General features: G+C 41.0%; 1 protein-coding gene across 2 annotated transcripts in view; it reads left to right on the top strand.

The window, feature by feature from the left end:
• The window catches only part of dzip1l (DAZ interacting zinc finger protein 1-like), a 39,676-nt gene that overhangs the window by 18,614 nt on the left and 4,403 nt on the right, over positions 1-16,659 (top strand). For both annotated transcript variants that reach the window (XM_051707495.1, XM_051707494.1), the window contains exons 7-12: positions 30-92; positions 185-331; positions 15,046-15,076; positions 15,201-15,263; positions 15,355-15,488; positions 15,567-15,756. In XM_051707495.1, coding sequence (XP_051563455.1) covers positions 30-92; positions 185-331; positions 15,046-15,076; positions 15,201-15,263; positions 15,355-15,488; positions 15,567-15,756 — 628 coding nt within the window. The remainder of the gene's footprint in view (positions 1-29; positions 93-184; positions 332-15,045; positions 15,077-15,200; positions 15,264-15,354; positions 15,489-15,566; positions 15,757-16,659) is intronic.

Genomic DNA, 16,659 nt, shown 5'->3' with positions numbered 1-16,659 from the left:
CATCATTTTACGTACATTTTTTCACTTAGAAAAGTGAATGGAGGAAGAAGTTTCAGGAAGCACAGAAAAGACACCAGCAGGAGAAAGAGGAGGCAAGTCTGTCTGGTATGTGTCATCTGTGCAGCATGGTTGAATCATCTTATGACATCTTTTGTGTTGTTTGTATTATGTGTGTGACTTACAGCTGCAGAGTGAGAATGCCAGGCTTCTGAAGGCCGTGTCTGTGAAGCAGAACTCTGGCTCCAGTCTACAGAAACTCCAACAGCAGGTTGTATCTCTCTCCTCTCAGCTGAGACAGAAGGACAGACTCATCAAATCTCAGGAGGCGAAGGTGGGTTATGTTACATTCACAGACAATAGGGTCAGCTATGATACCAAAGTCTTGTCAGAAATTGTTATTTTAAAGGGGAAGTGTTAGAGGCGCCAAATAGAATTGCAAAAATGTCACATATAGTTTTCACCAAGGGCCAAATTCTGTCAGCAATACAAAGCAAGGGCCACCATCCTTGATGTTATGACAAAGTGCTTGTGCTGCTGCTATTATTATCACGGGTTCAAGCACAAAGAACTGAAACCCTATTGTTTTTGCTAAGATTTTTATTATTATTATTCTGCCGTAAAACTGATCTTACAGACCAAACCATAAGGCCTAGAGACATGAAACTTTGGGGAATGGTAGTACTCCAGCTGGGTACGCATATGCATGTTCTCGCCCCAATTGGCCTATAGGTGACGCTGTAGCAAAGGCAAATGATTTTTGGGCCATAACTCCTAACTCCTATGTTGCACACTCAAGTGCCTTATATCGTTAGAATCAATTGGCTCAAGCCAATTGGAATTGGTTCAAGCCGAATAAAATGGCTATCTCTGATTTCATTTCCTTCATTAAATTTTACTAGTTCTAGGCCGTTCGACCAATCGGAACCAAACCAGTGCAGAAAGATTCTCTGGAGTCCCAATATCAATAATTCTCAAAAAAAGTTTTAACTTCGATTCATCGTCGCAACAGTACGCCAATACGTACAAAGTGCAAATGGCTACTTTTATCTTGGAAAACATGGCCGCCATCGACCAATCAAGGGTCAAAGGCTGATCGGAATGTAATGCGGTGGGCATATTTGACTCTTGGCCCTAGAGGTCTGTGCAAAATTTGAAGAAAAAAAAAGGCCACCGGGAGGTGCTATCGCGTTTTACATGCGTGTAAATTGCTGAGTATTATGCGGTGTGTCACACAGACACATGATAGACATCATATAATAGATCTCCACTTTTTGAACAACTTTGCCTCAAGGACCATTGGTGTCAATCAAATCTTTCATTAAATATTTGAGATTATTTAAAAAACCTACTTTTGTGATCTAGTCCTAGGTTTTTTACGTGACATCAAAAAAATATGTACAGGAAGAATCTTTGGACAGCCTAGATCAATAATTGCAAGAAAAGTCCTATTTTCATCAAACTTTGTATGCATATCCGAAATATCATTTTGAAGAAGCATGCAAAATGTGGTGGAAATCGGACAATAGGTGGCGCTATAACCTTTATAAATGTTTGTGCAATCGCGTTTTACATGCATGTGAATGGTTGTGTATTCTGCAATGTTTCACACAGACACACGTTATTCATATCATATGATAGATCTCCTCATTCTGAACAACTTTGCCTCAAGAACTATAGATGTCAATCAAAGTGTTTGTTAAATATTTTAGATTTTTTTTTTAAATCAATATTTGTGAACTAGTTCTAGGTTTTTCACTCAACCTCGACAAAACCAATGTAGTATAATTCTCTGAACTTCTAGATAAATAATTATTATTAAAAAAGTTTTTATTTAGAATGGCTACAATAGGGTAATTTAAACATATGGGAGTGTCTTAGTTTACCCAAAAGCCAATAACTCTTAAACAAAGGCTCCGATTGAAATCAAATTTAGTACACAAATGTGATTCTAAAGAAGCATGCAAAATTTGGTGTGGATTGGACAATAGGAGGCACTATAACAGTCAGACATGTAAATAAAGCACAATCTCTACAGTTGTTTTCCTGTGAGTGCTGAAAATTATATTGCTTTATCTATATTTTAGGTGCTGACGGGCTATCAGAATAATTTTTAAAATCTTGTAGCACATGCACTTAAAAGCCCTATGCCGCTTGAACCCCAGTTATTGCTGCTTGCAGCTATATTTATTATTATTATTATCATTATTATTATTACTATTGTTGTTTTTTTTTGTTTTTGTTGTTAAAAGAGTCACAACACAAATATTCTGATTTTTCTACTGATTCTTTTTATCAGTATTAGTAGCCTGTTTTATTTATTCAAACAAATATGAACATTTTGTTTGTACACAGAAAAATCCCTGGTGTTAAATTAACAGTCCTTGGTGTTTTCACGTGTCCACTCTACAGGAGTTAAAAACTAACACTGAACAGTTTTGAATTTACTCTGTGTTGTGAATTGGCCAAACAGTTAATGAGATCAAGTAGATACACTCTCTGAATGATGAGTGATCATTAGTCACAGAATGTTAACAAGCAGAGTATACTGAAGGAAAGAGGAACAACAAGAACAGGGAAACAAGAGAACAAACCAGCAAACACCACAACAATTGAATCTGTCTAACTGAAATGTACATCAACTGCAAATAAAATAGATTATTGGACAACAGTCTCTTAATGTGCCATGTGATGATGCTTAAAAAAATTGGGTTATTTTGTTTTTCATATGTGTTCAAAGGTCCTTTATTGAGAATTAATAGAGGTTAATTTTCACCATTATGGTGATTAGTGTTCACTTTGGTTAGACACTTGAACTTTGGTTAATAGTACAACACTTTTCCAGCCAGTGCGGTATTGTTCAAGACAACAGTTGTGATGCAGTATGGAGAGAATACTTTTTGATGGGTTTAAGTACTTAATTGAGACATCATTCAAAGTGCAATGAAGAGAAGTCATAACTTAAAGTTTACATTTACTATGGAAATATAATTTGTATATAATAAAGATGGGTAAATGCAAATATGTTTTAACAAATTGAGCACATACTTCCTCTGAGGGATATAATTCTTTAGTCATCAATGACACACATACTTCAAGACTCAGCATACAAAACACAACAACAGTGACAATCAACAAACTCATTTTCATATTCATACTGCAATGCCTGGTGGGTGTCCACATAGTACAGAACTCAACACTGGCACCCAGCATGCACTGCGGCATGAGCCAGAAAATGAGTTTGTTGATTATCACTGTTGTTGCAATTTGTATGTGAAATGTTGATGTCTGTGTCATATTGTCAGCTCAAATGATTATATACTCTAAAGACAGTAACTGCTCAACTTAATCCCCATCTATTAATTTGGCTCTATCACTCCACTCTCTCCTCTCCACCAATAGCTGGTGTGTGGTGAGCGTACTGGCGCACTATGGCCGCCGTCGCATCATCCAGGTGGATGCTGCACACTGGTAGTGGTTGAGGAGAGTCCCCTGTTCACTGCGTGAAGCACTTTGGGTGTAGTGTCAGAAAAGCACTATATAAATGTAACGTTCATTCATTCATTCAACTTGTCACAACAGTATCACATTGACCCATCTTTATTACCATAGCAGTGTTTGAATGCTGCACTGCAACAGCTGGCTGATAAAATCACAGACACAGAACAACAATACCCAGACTCAGTTATTATTATTCTTGGGGATTTTAACAAAGCAAACCTCACACGTGAACTGCCCAAATACAAACAGCACATTACATACCCAACCAGAGACAGACATTTTTGGACTCAAGATGGCACCGAGTATGGCTGCTGTGTTGTGAGCTCCGACACAACATTGTAGTGTTTTGTTTGTTTTGTTTACAATTCTTATGTTTTTTGTCTTGGATGTTGTCTGCCTTATTGTCTACGACAGACAAACACTTTTGGACACTGGTTCTGCAATCACACACCGAAAACCGGACTTCAAATTCCTCAATGCCCTGTTTACAAACACACCAGTGGAGCCCTTTGTCTGGGCTCCCCAGCCGCGGAAAAACAGGAGGAAAAGGGGAAATAGAGCCGGCATTCTCACCAGAGTAAGACGTCGCACAAATCGACCCCCACTACCCAGTATTCTACTGGCAAATGTTCAGTCTCTGGACAACAAGTTCTTTCCAATGAGAGACAAGGGACTGCTGCATTATCTGCCTAACAGAAACTTGGATGTCTGCGGAGATTCCAGATTTAGCCATTGAACCCGCAGGGTTCTCCGTGCACCAAGCGGACAGAGCGAAAGACCTCTCAGGTAAAAGCAAAGGTGGTGGTGTATGTTTTATGATCAACAAATCCTGGTGTGATCAGAGGAACGTACATTCTATCAAGTCTTTCTGCTCTCCTGATCTGGAATTTCTCATGCTTCTGTGTTGACCATTCTGGCTACCGAGGGAATTCACAGCAGTCATTATCACTGCTGTGTACATCCCGCCACAAGCAGACACAGACCGGGCACTCAAGGAACTGTATGGGATTATAAGCAAGCAGGAAACCGCGCACCCTGAGGCCACGTTCATTGTGATCAGGGACTTTAACAAAGCCAGTTTCAAATCAGTCGCACCAAAATACCACCAACACAGTAGTTTTAACACACGAGGGGAACAGGTTTTGGACCACTGCTACTCTCCTTTCCAGGATGGCTACAAATCCCTCCCCCACCCACCATTTGGCAAATCGGACCACTCTTCCATTCCGCTTCTGCCCTCTTACAGGCAGAAACTGAAGCACCCACCCTCAGAACGATCCAGTGCTGGTCGGACCAATCAGACTCTATGCTACAAGACTGTTTTGATCACGCGGACTGGGAGATGTTCCGATCCACCTCTAATGATGACATCGAGCTTTACGCTGATAGCGTAACGTGTTTCATCAGAAAGTGCGTAGAGGACGTCGTTCCGACCAAAACAATACGGATCTATCCGAACCAGAAACCTTGGATTAATAGCGATGTTTGCGCGGCACTTAATGTGCGGACCTCTGCTTTTAATTCCGGGAACGTGGAGGAGCATTAACAAGCCAGTTATGCCCTCCGAAAAACTATCAGAGCAGCTCAGTACAGGAACAAGATTGAAGGACAGTTCAACACCACCAACTCTAGAAGCATGTAGCAGGGAATTAACATCATCACAGACTTTAAAGGGAATAAAAACTCCGCCGTGAACACCGCTGCCTCTCTCCCGGATGAGCTAACTACTTTCTATGCTTGTTTCGAGGGAAATAACACCGCCCTCGCGGAGAGAGCTCTCGCGGCAAAGCTACAGAGGTTAGTTCACTCTCCGTCTCTGTAGCAGATGTAACCCGATCCTTCCGACGGGTGAATATCTGCAAAGCTGCGGGTCCAGACGGCATTCTGGGCTGCGTCATCAGAGCGTGCGCGAACCAACTGGCTGGTGTTTTTATGGACATTTTCAACCTTTCCCTCTCTTTGTCTGTAGTCCCCACATGCTTTAAAACATCCACCATTGTGCCTGTTCCAAAGCAATCCAAAATCACTTGCTTAAAAGACTGGCGTCCTGTTGCTCTGACCCCCATCATCAGCAAATGCTTTGAGAGACTAATCAGAGATTACATCTGCTCTGTGCTGTCTCCATCACTAGACCCATTACAGTTTGCTTACCACAACAACCGCTCCACTGATGATGCCATTGTATCTACAATACACACTGCTCTCTCCCACCTAGAAAAAAAGAACACTTATGTGAGAATTTTGTTTGTAGACTACAGCTCAGCATTCAACACCATAGTGCCCTCCAAGCTTGATAAGAAACTCAGGGCTCTGGGCTTAAACAGCTCGCTGTGCAGCTGGATCCTGGACTTCCTGTAAAGCAGACGCCAGGTGGTTAGAATGGGCAGCAACATCTCCTCATCACTGACCCTCAACACTGGAGCCCCGCAGGGCTGTGTTCTCAGCCCACTCCTGTATTCCCTGTACACACATGACTGTGTGGCAACACACAGCTCCAATGCCATCATTAAGTTTGCTGATGATACGACGGTGGTAGGTCTGATCACTGACAATGATGAAACAGCCTACAGAGAGGAGGTGCACACTCTGACACACTGGTGTCAGTAGCACAACCTCTCCTCCAGGACATATATACCAGGCGGTGTGGGAAAAAAGCTTGGAGGATCATCAGAGACTCCAGCCACTCGGGTCATGGGCTGTTCTCACTGCTACCATCAGGCAGGCGGTATCGCAGCATCAGGACCCGCACCAGCCGACTACATGACAGCTTCTTCTCCCAAGCAATCAGACTTTTGAACTCTTGATCTTCCACGATCAATATACATCAGCACTGCCACAAACTGATCACCTCCATGCCACGCTGAATTGAGGCAGTAATTAAAGCAAAAGGAGCCCCTACCAAGTATTGAGTACATATACAGTAAATGAACATACTTTCCAGAAAGCCAACAATTCACTAAAAATGTTTTTTTTATTGGTCTTATGATGTATTCTAATTTGTTGAGATAGTGAATTGGTGGGTTTTTGTTAAATGTGAGCCAAAATCATCACAATTAAAAGAACCAAAGACTTAAACTACTTCAGTCTGTGTGCATTGAATTTATTTAATACACGAGTTTCACAATTTGAGTTGAATTACTGAAATAAATGAACTTTTCCACGACATTCTAATTTATTGAGTTGCACCTGTATATATGTATATATGTATATGTATGTATGTATGTATAAATGTATATATATATATATATATATATATATATATATATATATATATATATATATATATATATTGTTCTATATATACTTTTCAATATTTATCTATTTTTTTATTCAATTTTAATTATTTTTTTCATACTTGGCAATAAAGCTCATTCTGATTCTGATATACAGTCTGAATTTTAAAATAATTTTCCCCAGATCATATTAGAATGCCAAATTATATTCTCTGTTGTTCTCCTAAACAGTATTGCACTGGCTGGAAAGTATTTGTTGTACAATAAAACAAAGTTCAAGTGCCTAACCAAAATGAACACTAATCACCATAATGGAAATTGAACAAAATGACATCAGCATCACTAAATAGAGACAAACCTCTCTCAAAAATAACTTTTGTACACATATGAAAAACAAAATAACCTGCATTTCTTAAACATCCTCACACAACATATTAAGAGATTGTTGTCCAATAATCTATTTTATTTGCAGCTGATGTACATTTCAGTTAGACAGATTCAGTTGTTGTGGTGTTTGCTGGTTTGTTCTCTTGTTTTCCTGTTCTTGTTGTTCCTCTATCCTTTAGTAGACTCTGCTTGTTAACAGCAGGTGTCATCAATCAATCAAAGCTTTATTAAGGACACACACAGTCCAAAACACAAACAATAAAATAGACAAATACAAGAAAAAAACAAAGAAGAAGGAAAAGAAACAAAAACAAAAAACAGACATAATCCACAATATTACCTATTTACATATAGGCTAAAATGCCAATGATTCCACATATTAGAGAAGAACCTTACCGAACTTAGTGCCGGGTTCGTCATTGTTGAAATTATACTGTTTGCAGAGTCTGATAATCTACACATACATCTGTACATGATATTGCGCAGCACAGCAGAGCAGGTGGGCACACCAACACTGACAAACATTTGGCTTGCACTGCTCCATCGTGGCACCTTAAGCAGCAGCCTCATTCCATCATTATATGCTACATTGAGTTTCTGCATGCTGCTCTTTCTGTAGCGCCGCCACAAATAGTTTAGCATCATACCCGTAGGGGTGCAACATGCTCTAAAAAGTGTAGTCTTCACAGATCTTGAGCACATACCAAATTTGCGAATCAACATATTAGCTTGTGCATACATCATACGACACTGTCTGTAAATGTCCCTATCATCAGTTAGGATTTGTTCTGTAATATGAATTTGTGACAAATCCTAACTTGACTGATCAGATCTTAACTTAAGATAGGAAGTTTTCTGTAACACACCCCCAGAAGTCTAATAAATTATTCCATGAGTACTCCCTGTAATCTGCCAGCAGAGGACCTCTCTCAGCACCTTTTCCCCTTTAGGTGGGTTCAGGAAGGGTTCAGATATTTGGGCATATTTATTTTCTCTCCTTGCTTGATTCTTGCAAAGCAGACATAGGAAGGTGGTCTTCCCTCCCACTGTCATTAATAGGCCAGGTTAACTTGGTCAAGATGGTAATATTGCCCAAATTCTTATACCTTTTCCAACATATCCCTACACTTATTAACAAGACCTTTTTTGTCACTTTAAATCAGATAATAAACTCCTTTCTGTGGGGCAGTAAGTGTGCGCGCATCAAGAGAATGGTCCTCCAACTCCCAAAGTCGAAGGGGGGTCCTAATTTTCCTAATTTTCAGCAATAATACTGGACCTGTAATATTTATAAACTTCTTTATTGGGTCGATTTCTCAGGAGCTACAGAACACCCTCTGTGGGTCCAAATGGAACTGTTATCCTCAAAATATTCACTTCACTCATTGGCGTGCTCTCAGCTTTCTATAACTATCAAAAATGTCTTACAGCCCTGTAGTGACCAATATGCTTAAAATATGGGTTCAATTTAGGAAGCACAGTGGCTTGAACAGACCCTCAACTTTGGCTCCAATTGTGAACCATCCTTCCTTCCAGCTGTCTTGTTTTGATCCTGTTTTTCGTGATTGGTCTGCGAAGGGTCTCAGGGTCATTAAAGACCTCTATGATAAGGGAACATTTTTTATTCTTACAGAATTATCAACTAGATTTAATCTTCCCAACACTCACTTCTTTTTTTTTTTTTTTTTAATTAGGCACTTTGTACAAAACCAATTCCCCCAATTTCCTAATTTTCACCCAGAATCTGAAATGGATGACCTTCTCTCTCTCTTATTGTGGAGGGAAAAGGGTTAATCTCCGTTATTTATGAATTCATAGATTCATTAAACACAGGTCCCACGGTAACTCTCAAGAACACCTGGGAACAGGAACTAGTAATGGATATATCGGAAGCAGAGAGGGAATGCATACTTAATCTGGTGCACTCTTCATCAATATGTGCGTGACATGCTCTGATACAATGTAAGATCTTACACAGAGTACACTATACCAATGCTAAACTAGCCAAGATTTACTCAGACCAAAATGATACCTGTAATAGATGTAAACAGTCTCCAGCCAACAATTCCCATATGTTTTGGTCCTGTCCAGGGTTAGCAGAATCCTGGTCTAATATATTTGATACTCTTGGAAACATCTTTAAGATATCTATCAACCCAAGCCCTCTTACTGCTCTGTTTGGAATTCCTGATATATCTATATTGTCTTCAACTGCTGCTGCACAAGATGTTATTGCTTTTACTTTGTTACTGGCTAGAAGGCTTATTCTCTTTAAATAGAAACATGTTTCTCCACCCTCACATGATAGATGGATCAAAGATGTTCCGTTTTGTTTAAAATTGGAGAAATTAAGATATTCCTTAAAGGGATCTTTAAAAGTTTTTCACAAAACATGGAAACCCTTCCTAGATTACATTGACACAATTGCCCTCTCACCTGAAAATGCAGAGGAGGATTAATTGATTGATTATTTTGTGTTTGTTATGATGGTTATAATGTTTTTTTGTTGTTGTTGTTTTTTGTTTTTTTCTGTCACTCCTGAATTTTTGGTGTGACATTTTGTGTATGTCTGTAAATGGCTGGGGATACTTGTTGGTTGGGGGGGCTGACTGGACTTGGGGGGAGGGGGGCTTTAAAGGGGGAAAAAGCAGAACCATGTTTCATTGCTGTGTTTCTTGCGTTCTTGATAGGAAAACGAGAGCAACAGTTCACGCAGCCCCCTCGCAACATTGAGGTGTTTAAGTGAAAACTCGTTTTATCTAAAAACAGGTCCGCCGCAGCGATAGCGATAACAGAACACAACACAGCTGCACACAAAACAGAGAACAGAACTTACTAAACATGTCTGAAGAGTTTGTAGTCAATGAATTGATGCATTTCTATGCCCAGCCTTATTTTTTTTTTACATTTTTGGACTAGTGGCAGTTCACAGTGGACGGAGTTACCCACGCGATGCCGAAAATAGAAAACAAGTGATCGATAGAATGTACCGTTGCTCATTACTACTGGTTAGGACAAAAACTCTGGTTACCATCAGATTAGGACATGGTGGGACTGTGGCTGCCTCCTCTATGTTCAAATAAATAAAGCTGGGCATAGAAATGCATCAATTCTTTGACTACAAACTCTTCAGACATGTTTAGTAAGTCCTGTTCTCCATTTTGTGTGCAGCTGTGTTGTGTTCTGTTGTCGCTATCGCTGTGGTGGACCTGTTTTTAGGTAAACAAAACAAATTTTCACTTGAACGCCCAAATGTCCCTGCGAGGGGCCTGCATGAACTGTTGTTCTCGTTCCCTATCATGAACGTGCACAGGACATCATCCTGGTTACTTGCGTAACCTCCATTCCCTGATGGAGGGAACGAGATGTTGTGTCGATGTAGTGACACTAGGGGTCACTCTTGTGAGCCCGAGACACCTCTGGTCTTTGATAAAAGGCCAATGAAAATTGGCGAGTGGTATTTGCATACTGCAGAGTAGCCCGGACCGAACTCCACGCTGGGGCCGGGCCAAAGGGGCGGGCTGCGGCGGAGCCGGTGCAGTCACCGCAGGGGGATGCCCTTGGCAACGAGCAGGCGGGGTGTGGGATCTTGAGCCGCGCCGGGGCAGGATGTGCCGGATAGCCTCCGTATGCTGCTTCACCATCGAGAACTGTTGGGCAAAGTCCTCGACAGTGTTGCCGAATAGGCCAACCTGGGAAATGGGGGCAGCAAGGAACCGTGCCTTGTTGGCCTCTCCAATCTCCACCAGACTGAGTCAAAAGTGGTGCTCCTGGACCACTAAGGTGGACATCTCCTGCCTGAGAGACCGCACCATGACCTTCGTCGCCCGGAGAGCGAGGTTGGTCGCCGAGCACAGCTCCTGCATCAATCCCGGGGCGGAACTACCCTCGTGCAGTTCCTGTAGCGCCATGCCTTGGTGGACTTGCAGGAGTGCCATGGCATGCAGGGCGGAGGCAGCTTGTCCAGCAGCACTGTAGGCTTTGGCCGTCGGGGACGACGTAAACCTACAGGCCTTGAACGGGAGCTCTGGGTGTCCGCGCCAGGTGGCAGCGCTCTTCGGGCATAGGTGCACCGCGAGCGCCTTATCCACCGGGGGAATCACCGAATAGCCCCTGGCCCCTGGGCAGGGGAGCTGAAAGATCGGGACCGGGCAGTAAAAGGTGCCTCCCACAACCTTGTCAGCTCCTCGTGCACTTCCGGGAAGAAAGGAACTGGAGCGGGGCATGGCTGTGAGCAATGCCGCAAGCCCAGGAACCAATCATCGAGCCGCGAGGGTTCAGGGGAGAGTGGAGGATTCCACTCTAGCCCGACGCTCGCGGCTGCCCGGGAAAGCATGTCCGTCATTTCTGCGTCAGCCTGTGACTGGGTGACTGTACCTGAGGGCGGGGAGCCCAGCTGAGGCTTCCGCGTCCGACTAGACGAGCCCGCTCTCCGATACTCATCAGCTTCGCGGGCTCCGAACAAGAGGTCGAACTCGCCGTGAGACGAGCCGGCAGACTCATCCGGAAGCCCGATCGGGGCAGACGAGCGTGCTGGGAGGTCCGTGGGGGGATACCTGGCAGAGGTGGTCCCATTGGGGTCCCCAAATCACCCCCAGTGCTAGCCACACTGGCCTCATACCCGTAGGTAGAAGGACCGAGGCGGGGAGCCGCTGGGCGCGACCGCAACGTTGCTATGGTCATCTTCTCGCAATGAGTACATTATCCATCCACGAACGCTGTCTCCGCGTGGGTCACGCCCAGACACGAAAGACAGCGATCGTGACCATCAGAAGTTGAGAGATAACGACCGCAACCAGGAATAACACACAAATGGAAAGGCATCTTTAAAAAGACGTGTCTTTAAAAAGACGTTCCGTGTGTGCCGCTCTTTTAGAGAAATATACTCTTTTAGAGAAATATACTTTCTTATTTCTGCCAAGCGCCCAGGGGCGTTCTCTGTAGTGCACCAGTGCAGAGGAGGGAGAAGCCGCTGAAATGCGCCATCAGATCCAGCAGAGGTGAATGAACAGTCAGCTCAGTAAACATTGACCATTCGGCTCTGAAGAGAAAATCTGAATGAGTGGTTGCATACCAGCTCCTTTTATACCAGTATGTCTGGGGGAGTGGTATGCCATTGTATGACATCACTGGGCACAACATTTATTCAGTTTCTCCCTTTGTGTTAAGAAAAAGAAAGTCATATAGGGTTACAACAACACAGGGGTGAGTAAACAATGACTGAATTATCATCTGTGGGTGAACTAATCCTTTAAGTGCTTATATAAAATTATAAGCTTCACATTTTTGCCTTTAAACCCTCCAAACATTGGCCCCATTCACTTCCATTGTAAGTGCCTCACTGTAACCTCGATCTTTGCTTTTTTTTAAAGAAAAGAAGGGAGGAGTCTAAATATTTTTTGTGGGCATCAACATTATGCCACAAATGCTGTCGATTGAGCTTAACTTTATTGAACCTGGAATAACCCGCAACATGGTATTGAGTTGTGTTCCTTGTATGATAATATTGTGGAGTCCATTCTTACCTCAAGCAGGCCGCTGTACAAGACCAAGATGCCCAAAGCCAAGCCAGGCTGGAATGAATATGTTGAAGAGTTTCATGTGGAGGCTAGAAGGGCTTTTAAAGCTTGGGCTGAGTCGGGCAGACATAAACATGGTCCCCTATTTGAATATAAGAAATTTTAAATATGCCCTACGTTTCATTAAGAGGAATGAAAATACAATGAGGTCAGACTCACTTGCAAGGAAACTGCAAAATAATAATTCAAATGATTTCTGGAAAGAAATCAAAAGAAAGAATAACTGTAAAACATCTTTGCCAACGAATATTGATAGTGTAAGCAGTTCAGAGGAAATTACTCAGTTGTGGCAGAAACATTATTACGGGCTGTTCAACAGTGTTAAAAGTAACTCCTTTGCAGTGGGCAACATTGATAATAATGAAGATGTGACTGTCTCCCCACAAGAAGTCTATGATGCAGTTATGATGCTAAAAGATAATAAGGCATGGGGTATGGATAAGATATCTGCTGAACATTTAAAATTTGCGAGTAGAAAACTCTGTCCTCTGCATGCCATTTGTTTTACTGGGTTTTTTGTTCATGGTATTTTACCTGATTTTATTTTATCTGTTATGTTAGTGCCTATTATTAAAGACAAAGCTGGCAAAATAAATAGCATGGTAATTACCGTCCTATAGCTCTGGCCAGTATTTTATCCAAGGTCATGGAGAGGACGTTACTGAATAAGTTGGAATAGTTTGTCCTGACCTTTGACAACCAGTTTGGTTTTAAACCTAAACATGGCACAGATATGTGTATTTTTGCTTTATAGGAGATTTTAGATTTGTATAACAGGCATAATTCCACAATTTTTATGTGTTTTATTGATGCCTCTAAAGCCTTTGATCATGTAAATCATGAAAAATTATTTTACAAGTTACACAACAGAGGAGTTCCTAAATTTCTAGTGAGAATTATGGCTTTTTGGTATGCTCATCAGTCAATGCATTTAAAATGGGGTAACTCTGTGTCTGCTCCATTCAATATATGCAAAGGAGTTGGACAGGGAAGCATTTTGTCTCCCTTTCTCTTTAATGTGTATATGGACGATTTATCGAAGCTGCTAAATGGCTGTGGAACAGGTTGTATGGTTGGTAACACTATCATCAACCACTTGAAGTACGGGGATGATTTGGTGATTTTTTTGTCCATATAGTGCTGGCCTTCAACAGTTACTGAGGGTTTGTTCTCAATATGGCTCAGACTTTGACATTAAATACAATGCAAAGAAGAGTAATATTATGATTTTTAGGAGTAGGGAGGACAGGAAACTGTCATTTCCTGACTTCTCTCTGTCTGGTATTGTCCTTATAGTATGTGATGAGGCTAAATACTTAGGACATTATATAACTGATGACCTGTCTGTAGTTAAGAGAAGATAATGCACTTAGGAAATGCTATTCTGTGAAAGCTTTTGTCTTAAATGAGATCCTAACTGAAATTGCATTGGTTACAAAACAGTTAAGATAAGATTCTAAAGTTAGGATCTTTCTGTAATACGCCCCCTGAATTATACTTTTGCGTTCTTTTGAAGATTGAAAAGGTAGTCACAATAAACTGCCATTGTATGACATTACTGAGCAGATTTTTTTTTTCTTCACGATTTCTCCCTTTATGTTAAGAAAAAGAAAGAAAATAATATAGGGTTATAACAACACAGGAGTGAATAAACAATGACTGAATCTTCATTTTTGGGTGAACTATCACTTTAAATTAATTCCTCTGTTAAAACTCATGTATTATTTGAGCTGTAAAGTTTACAGTTGTTTTAGGGTTTGTTGACATTACATCATCATGGCAACAAAGTTGTAAAATTGGCTATAACTTTACACAGACAAGGGTAGTAAATGATTTTATCACACTACAATCATGTTAACAACACGCATGTTGTTTATATCATGTGGCTATAATTTTGAAACAGTGAGTAGTTTTAACGTTTACGGATTGGCCCCATTCACTTCCATTGTAAGTGAAACACTGGAAACCAGATTTTTGCTTTTTTTAAAGAAAAATATTTTTTTCTGCTAATGAATATTATGCCACAAATGCTGTCGATTGAGCTTAACTTGTATTGAACCCAGAATATTCCTTTAAGCTAATGTTGCTAAAGTATTTAAGGCTGCTCAAACAAACAGAGCAATGTATTGAAGCTCCACAGAGCCACATCGTTTACATTCTTCAGGGAAGTTAACCTTCAAATGGCTTGCTTATTGTTGTCTCTGCATATTAACTTGGATAGCAAAAAATATGCACTTCTTTTAAATCAAAATGAGTAGATTTTTTCAGAAATAAGCTATTGTGAAGTGATCTGCTGATGTCTTAATTCATGAACACTAATCATTTTGCTAATTTATGCTTTATCACAGATTAAAAAACTGTCAGCCATGTCTGTAGCAGGTAATACATTAAATCAGCTATTTGTAGACTTACACTCATTACTTGATTAAAATAATATAAAATAAAAATGAAATATTGTTGCTTAGAATGAAATTGGATATTGAGACTCTCTCTCATTTGATAGTTCCAGTGGTTTCTCAGAATGCCCAAGATTCTCCTGAGGAAAAAGAGGAAGAAGATGCAGAGAGTATGTGGTTAAGTATTTTCTGATAATACACATACAGATACACCAATCAGCTATTGAGTGATCAGTATTTAAAAACATAATGCCCCTCCAGGCCTGGAGGACTCAGGAGAAGCCCAGTGGAAGATTCTAGAATCATTCACTGAAAACCCAGAGCTGATGAGAGAGCTTAGAACCATCGTAGAAGAATTGCTGGAGGAAAAACTGGAGAAAATTGGACTGTGGAAGGTAGACCAAATATAAACAAGACAACATTATGTAATTCAAAAGCATTGTTCAGTAACTGATGTGATGATGTTTTGGCAGGGTACCAAGGGCATCTCAAAGCAAACTTTTAAGAGTCTGAGTGCTCTGTTGACTGGTCAGCGGCTGCAAAGATCCAGACAGCAGCCAGACCTTCAGAACCTTAGGGACAACCTGGCACATGAGGTCACCAAGCGTGTAAAAGGCCTACAGAAGAGCCAGGGGAAATCAGCGCCCAGCACTTTGAAACAGAGTAAGCAGATGTGTTATTTATTATGCTAATAGAAAGGTGTTTGAATTATAATATTCTAACTATCCACCAAAAATCACCTTGGCACCTATAGTTTAAAAGTAAGTTAGTCCTTAGAAAAGCTTTAGCAAAATTGTTTGCAGATGCTACTTTGTTTTATAGATTGCTTCTAACTAGAGCTGTCAATTTTACGCATTCACTTATTTCGATTACATATATTTGAAAAATTAAGCATAAAATAACCCTCAAAATGTATCATGCCCCTGACCACTCCATAGACCCATATGTAAATTCTGTAAAACAAAGTACATATTTTCCTACAATTTCCTGCAATTCAAGCTTGCAGTACATGAAACATGGTGTTTTTACAAGCCGCAGCAGGGGGCAGTCAGTGTGCCTCAATAAAGCTCATAAGTAGCACAGCAATGGAATGAGAGCCAGGACGCATTCTTGACAGTTGGACAATGACCGAAGGGATGTCAAAATGCGATTTTCACAGTTTCAACTACTTTAAACAGCATCCTAGAAATGTGGCGTTTATGACGCTGAAAACATTAGATGCTTCAAAATCTTCAAAAAAATGGTTCAGTCACTTGTCATAACTAAACTGGATTACTGTAATGCTCTCATTGCAGGCCTTTCTGCATGCGCAATTAGGCCTCTGCAAATGATCCAGAATGCAGCAGCATGTCTGGTCTTAAACAAACCAAAGAGAGCTCATGTTACACCACTCCTTGTCTCTCTACACTGGCTGCCGGTTGCTGCACGTATCAAGTTCAAGGCTCTGATGCTGGTATACAGAACAGTCACTGGATCTGCTCCAGCTTATCTAAAATCATTTCTGCAGAGCTACGTTCCCACCAGAGGCCTGCGGTCGGCTAATAAGCGGCGACTTGTTATACCAAC

Source organism: Myxocyprinus asiaticus, chromosome 9 (genome assembly GCF_019703515.2).
Source record: "Myxocyprinus asiaticus isolate MX2 ecotype Aquarium Trade chromosome 9, UBuf_Myxa_2, whole genome shotgun sequence".
NCBI lineage: Eukaryota > Metazoa > Chordata > Actinopteri > Cypriniformes > Catostomidae > Myxocyprinus > Myxocyprinus asiaticus.
This window is presented reverse-complemented; position numbering and strand designations above follow the sequence as displayed.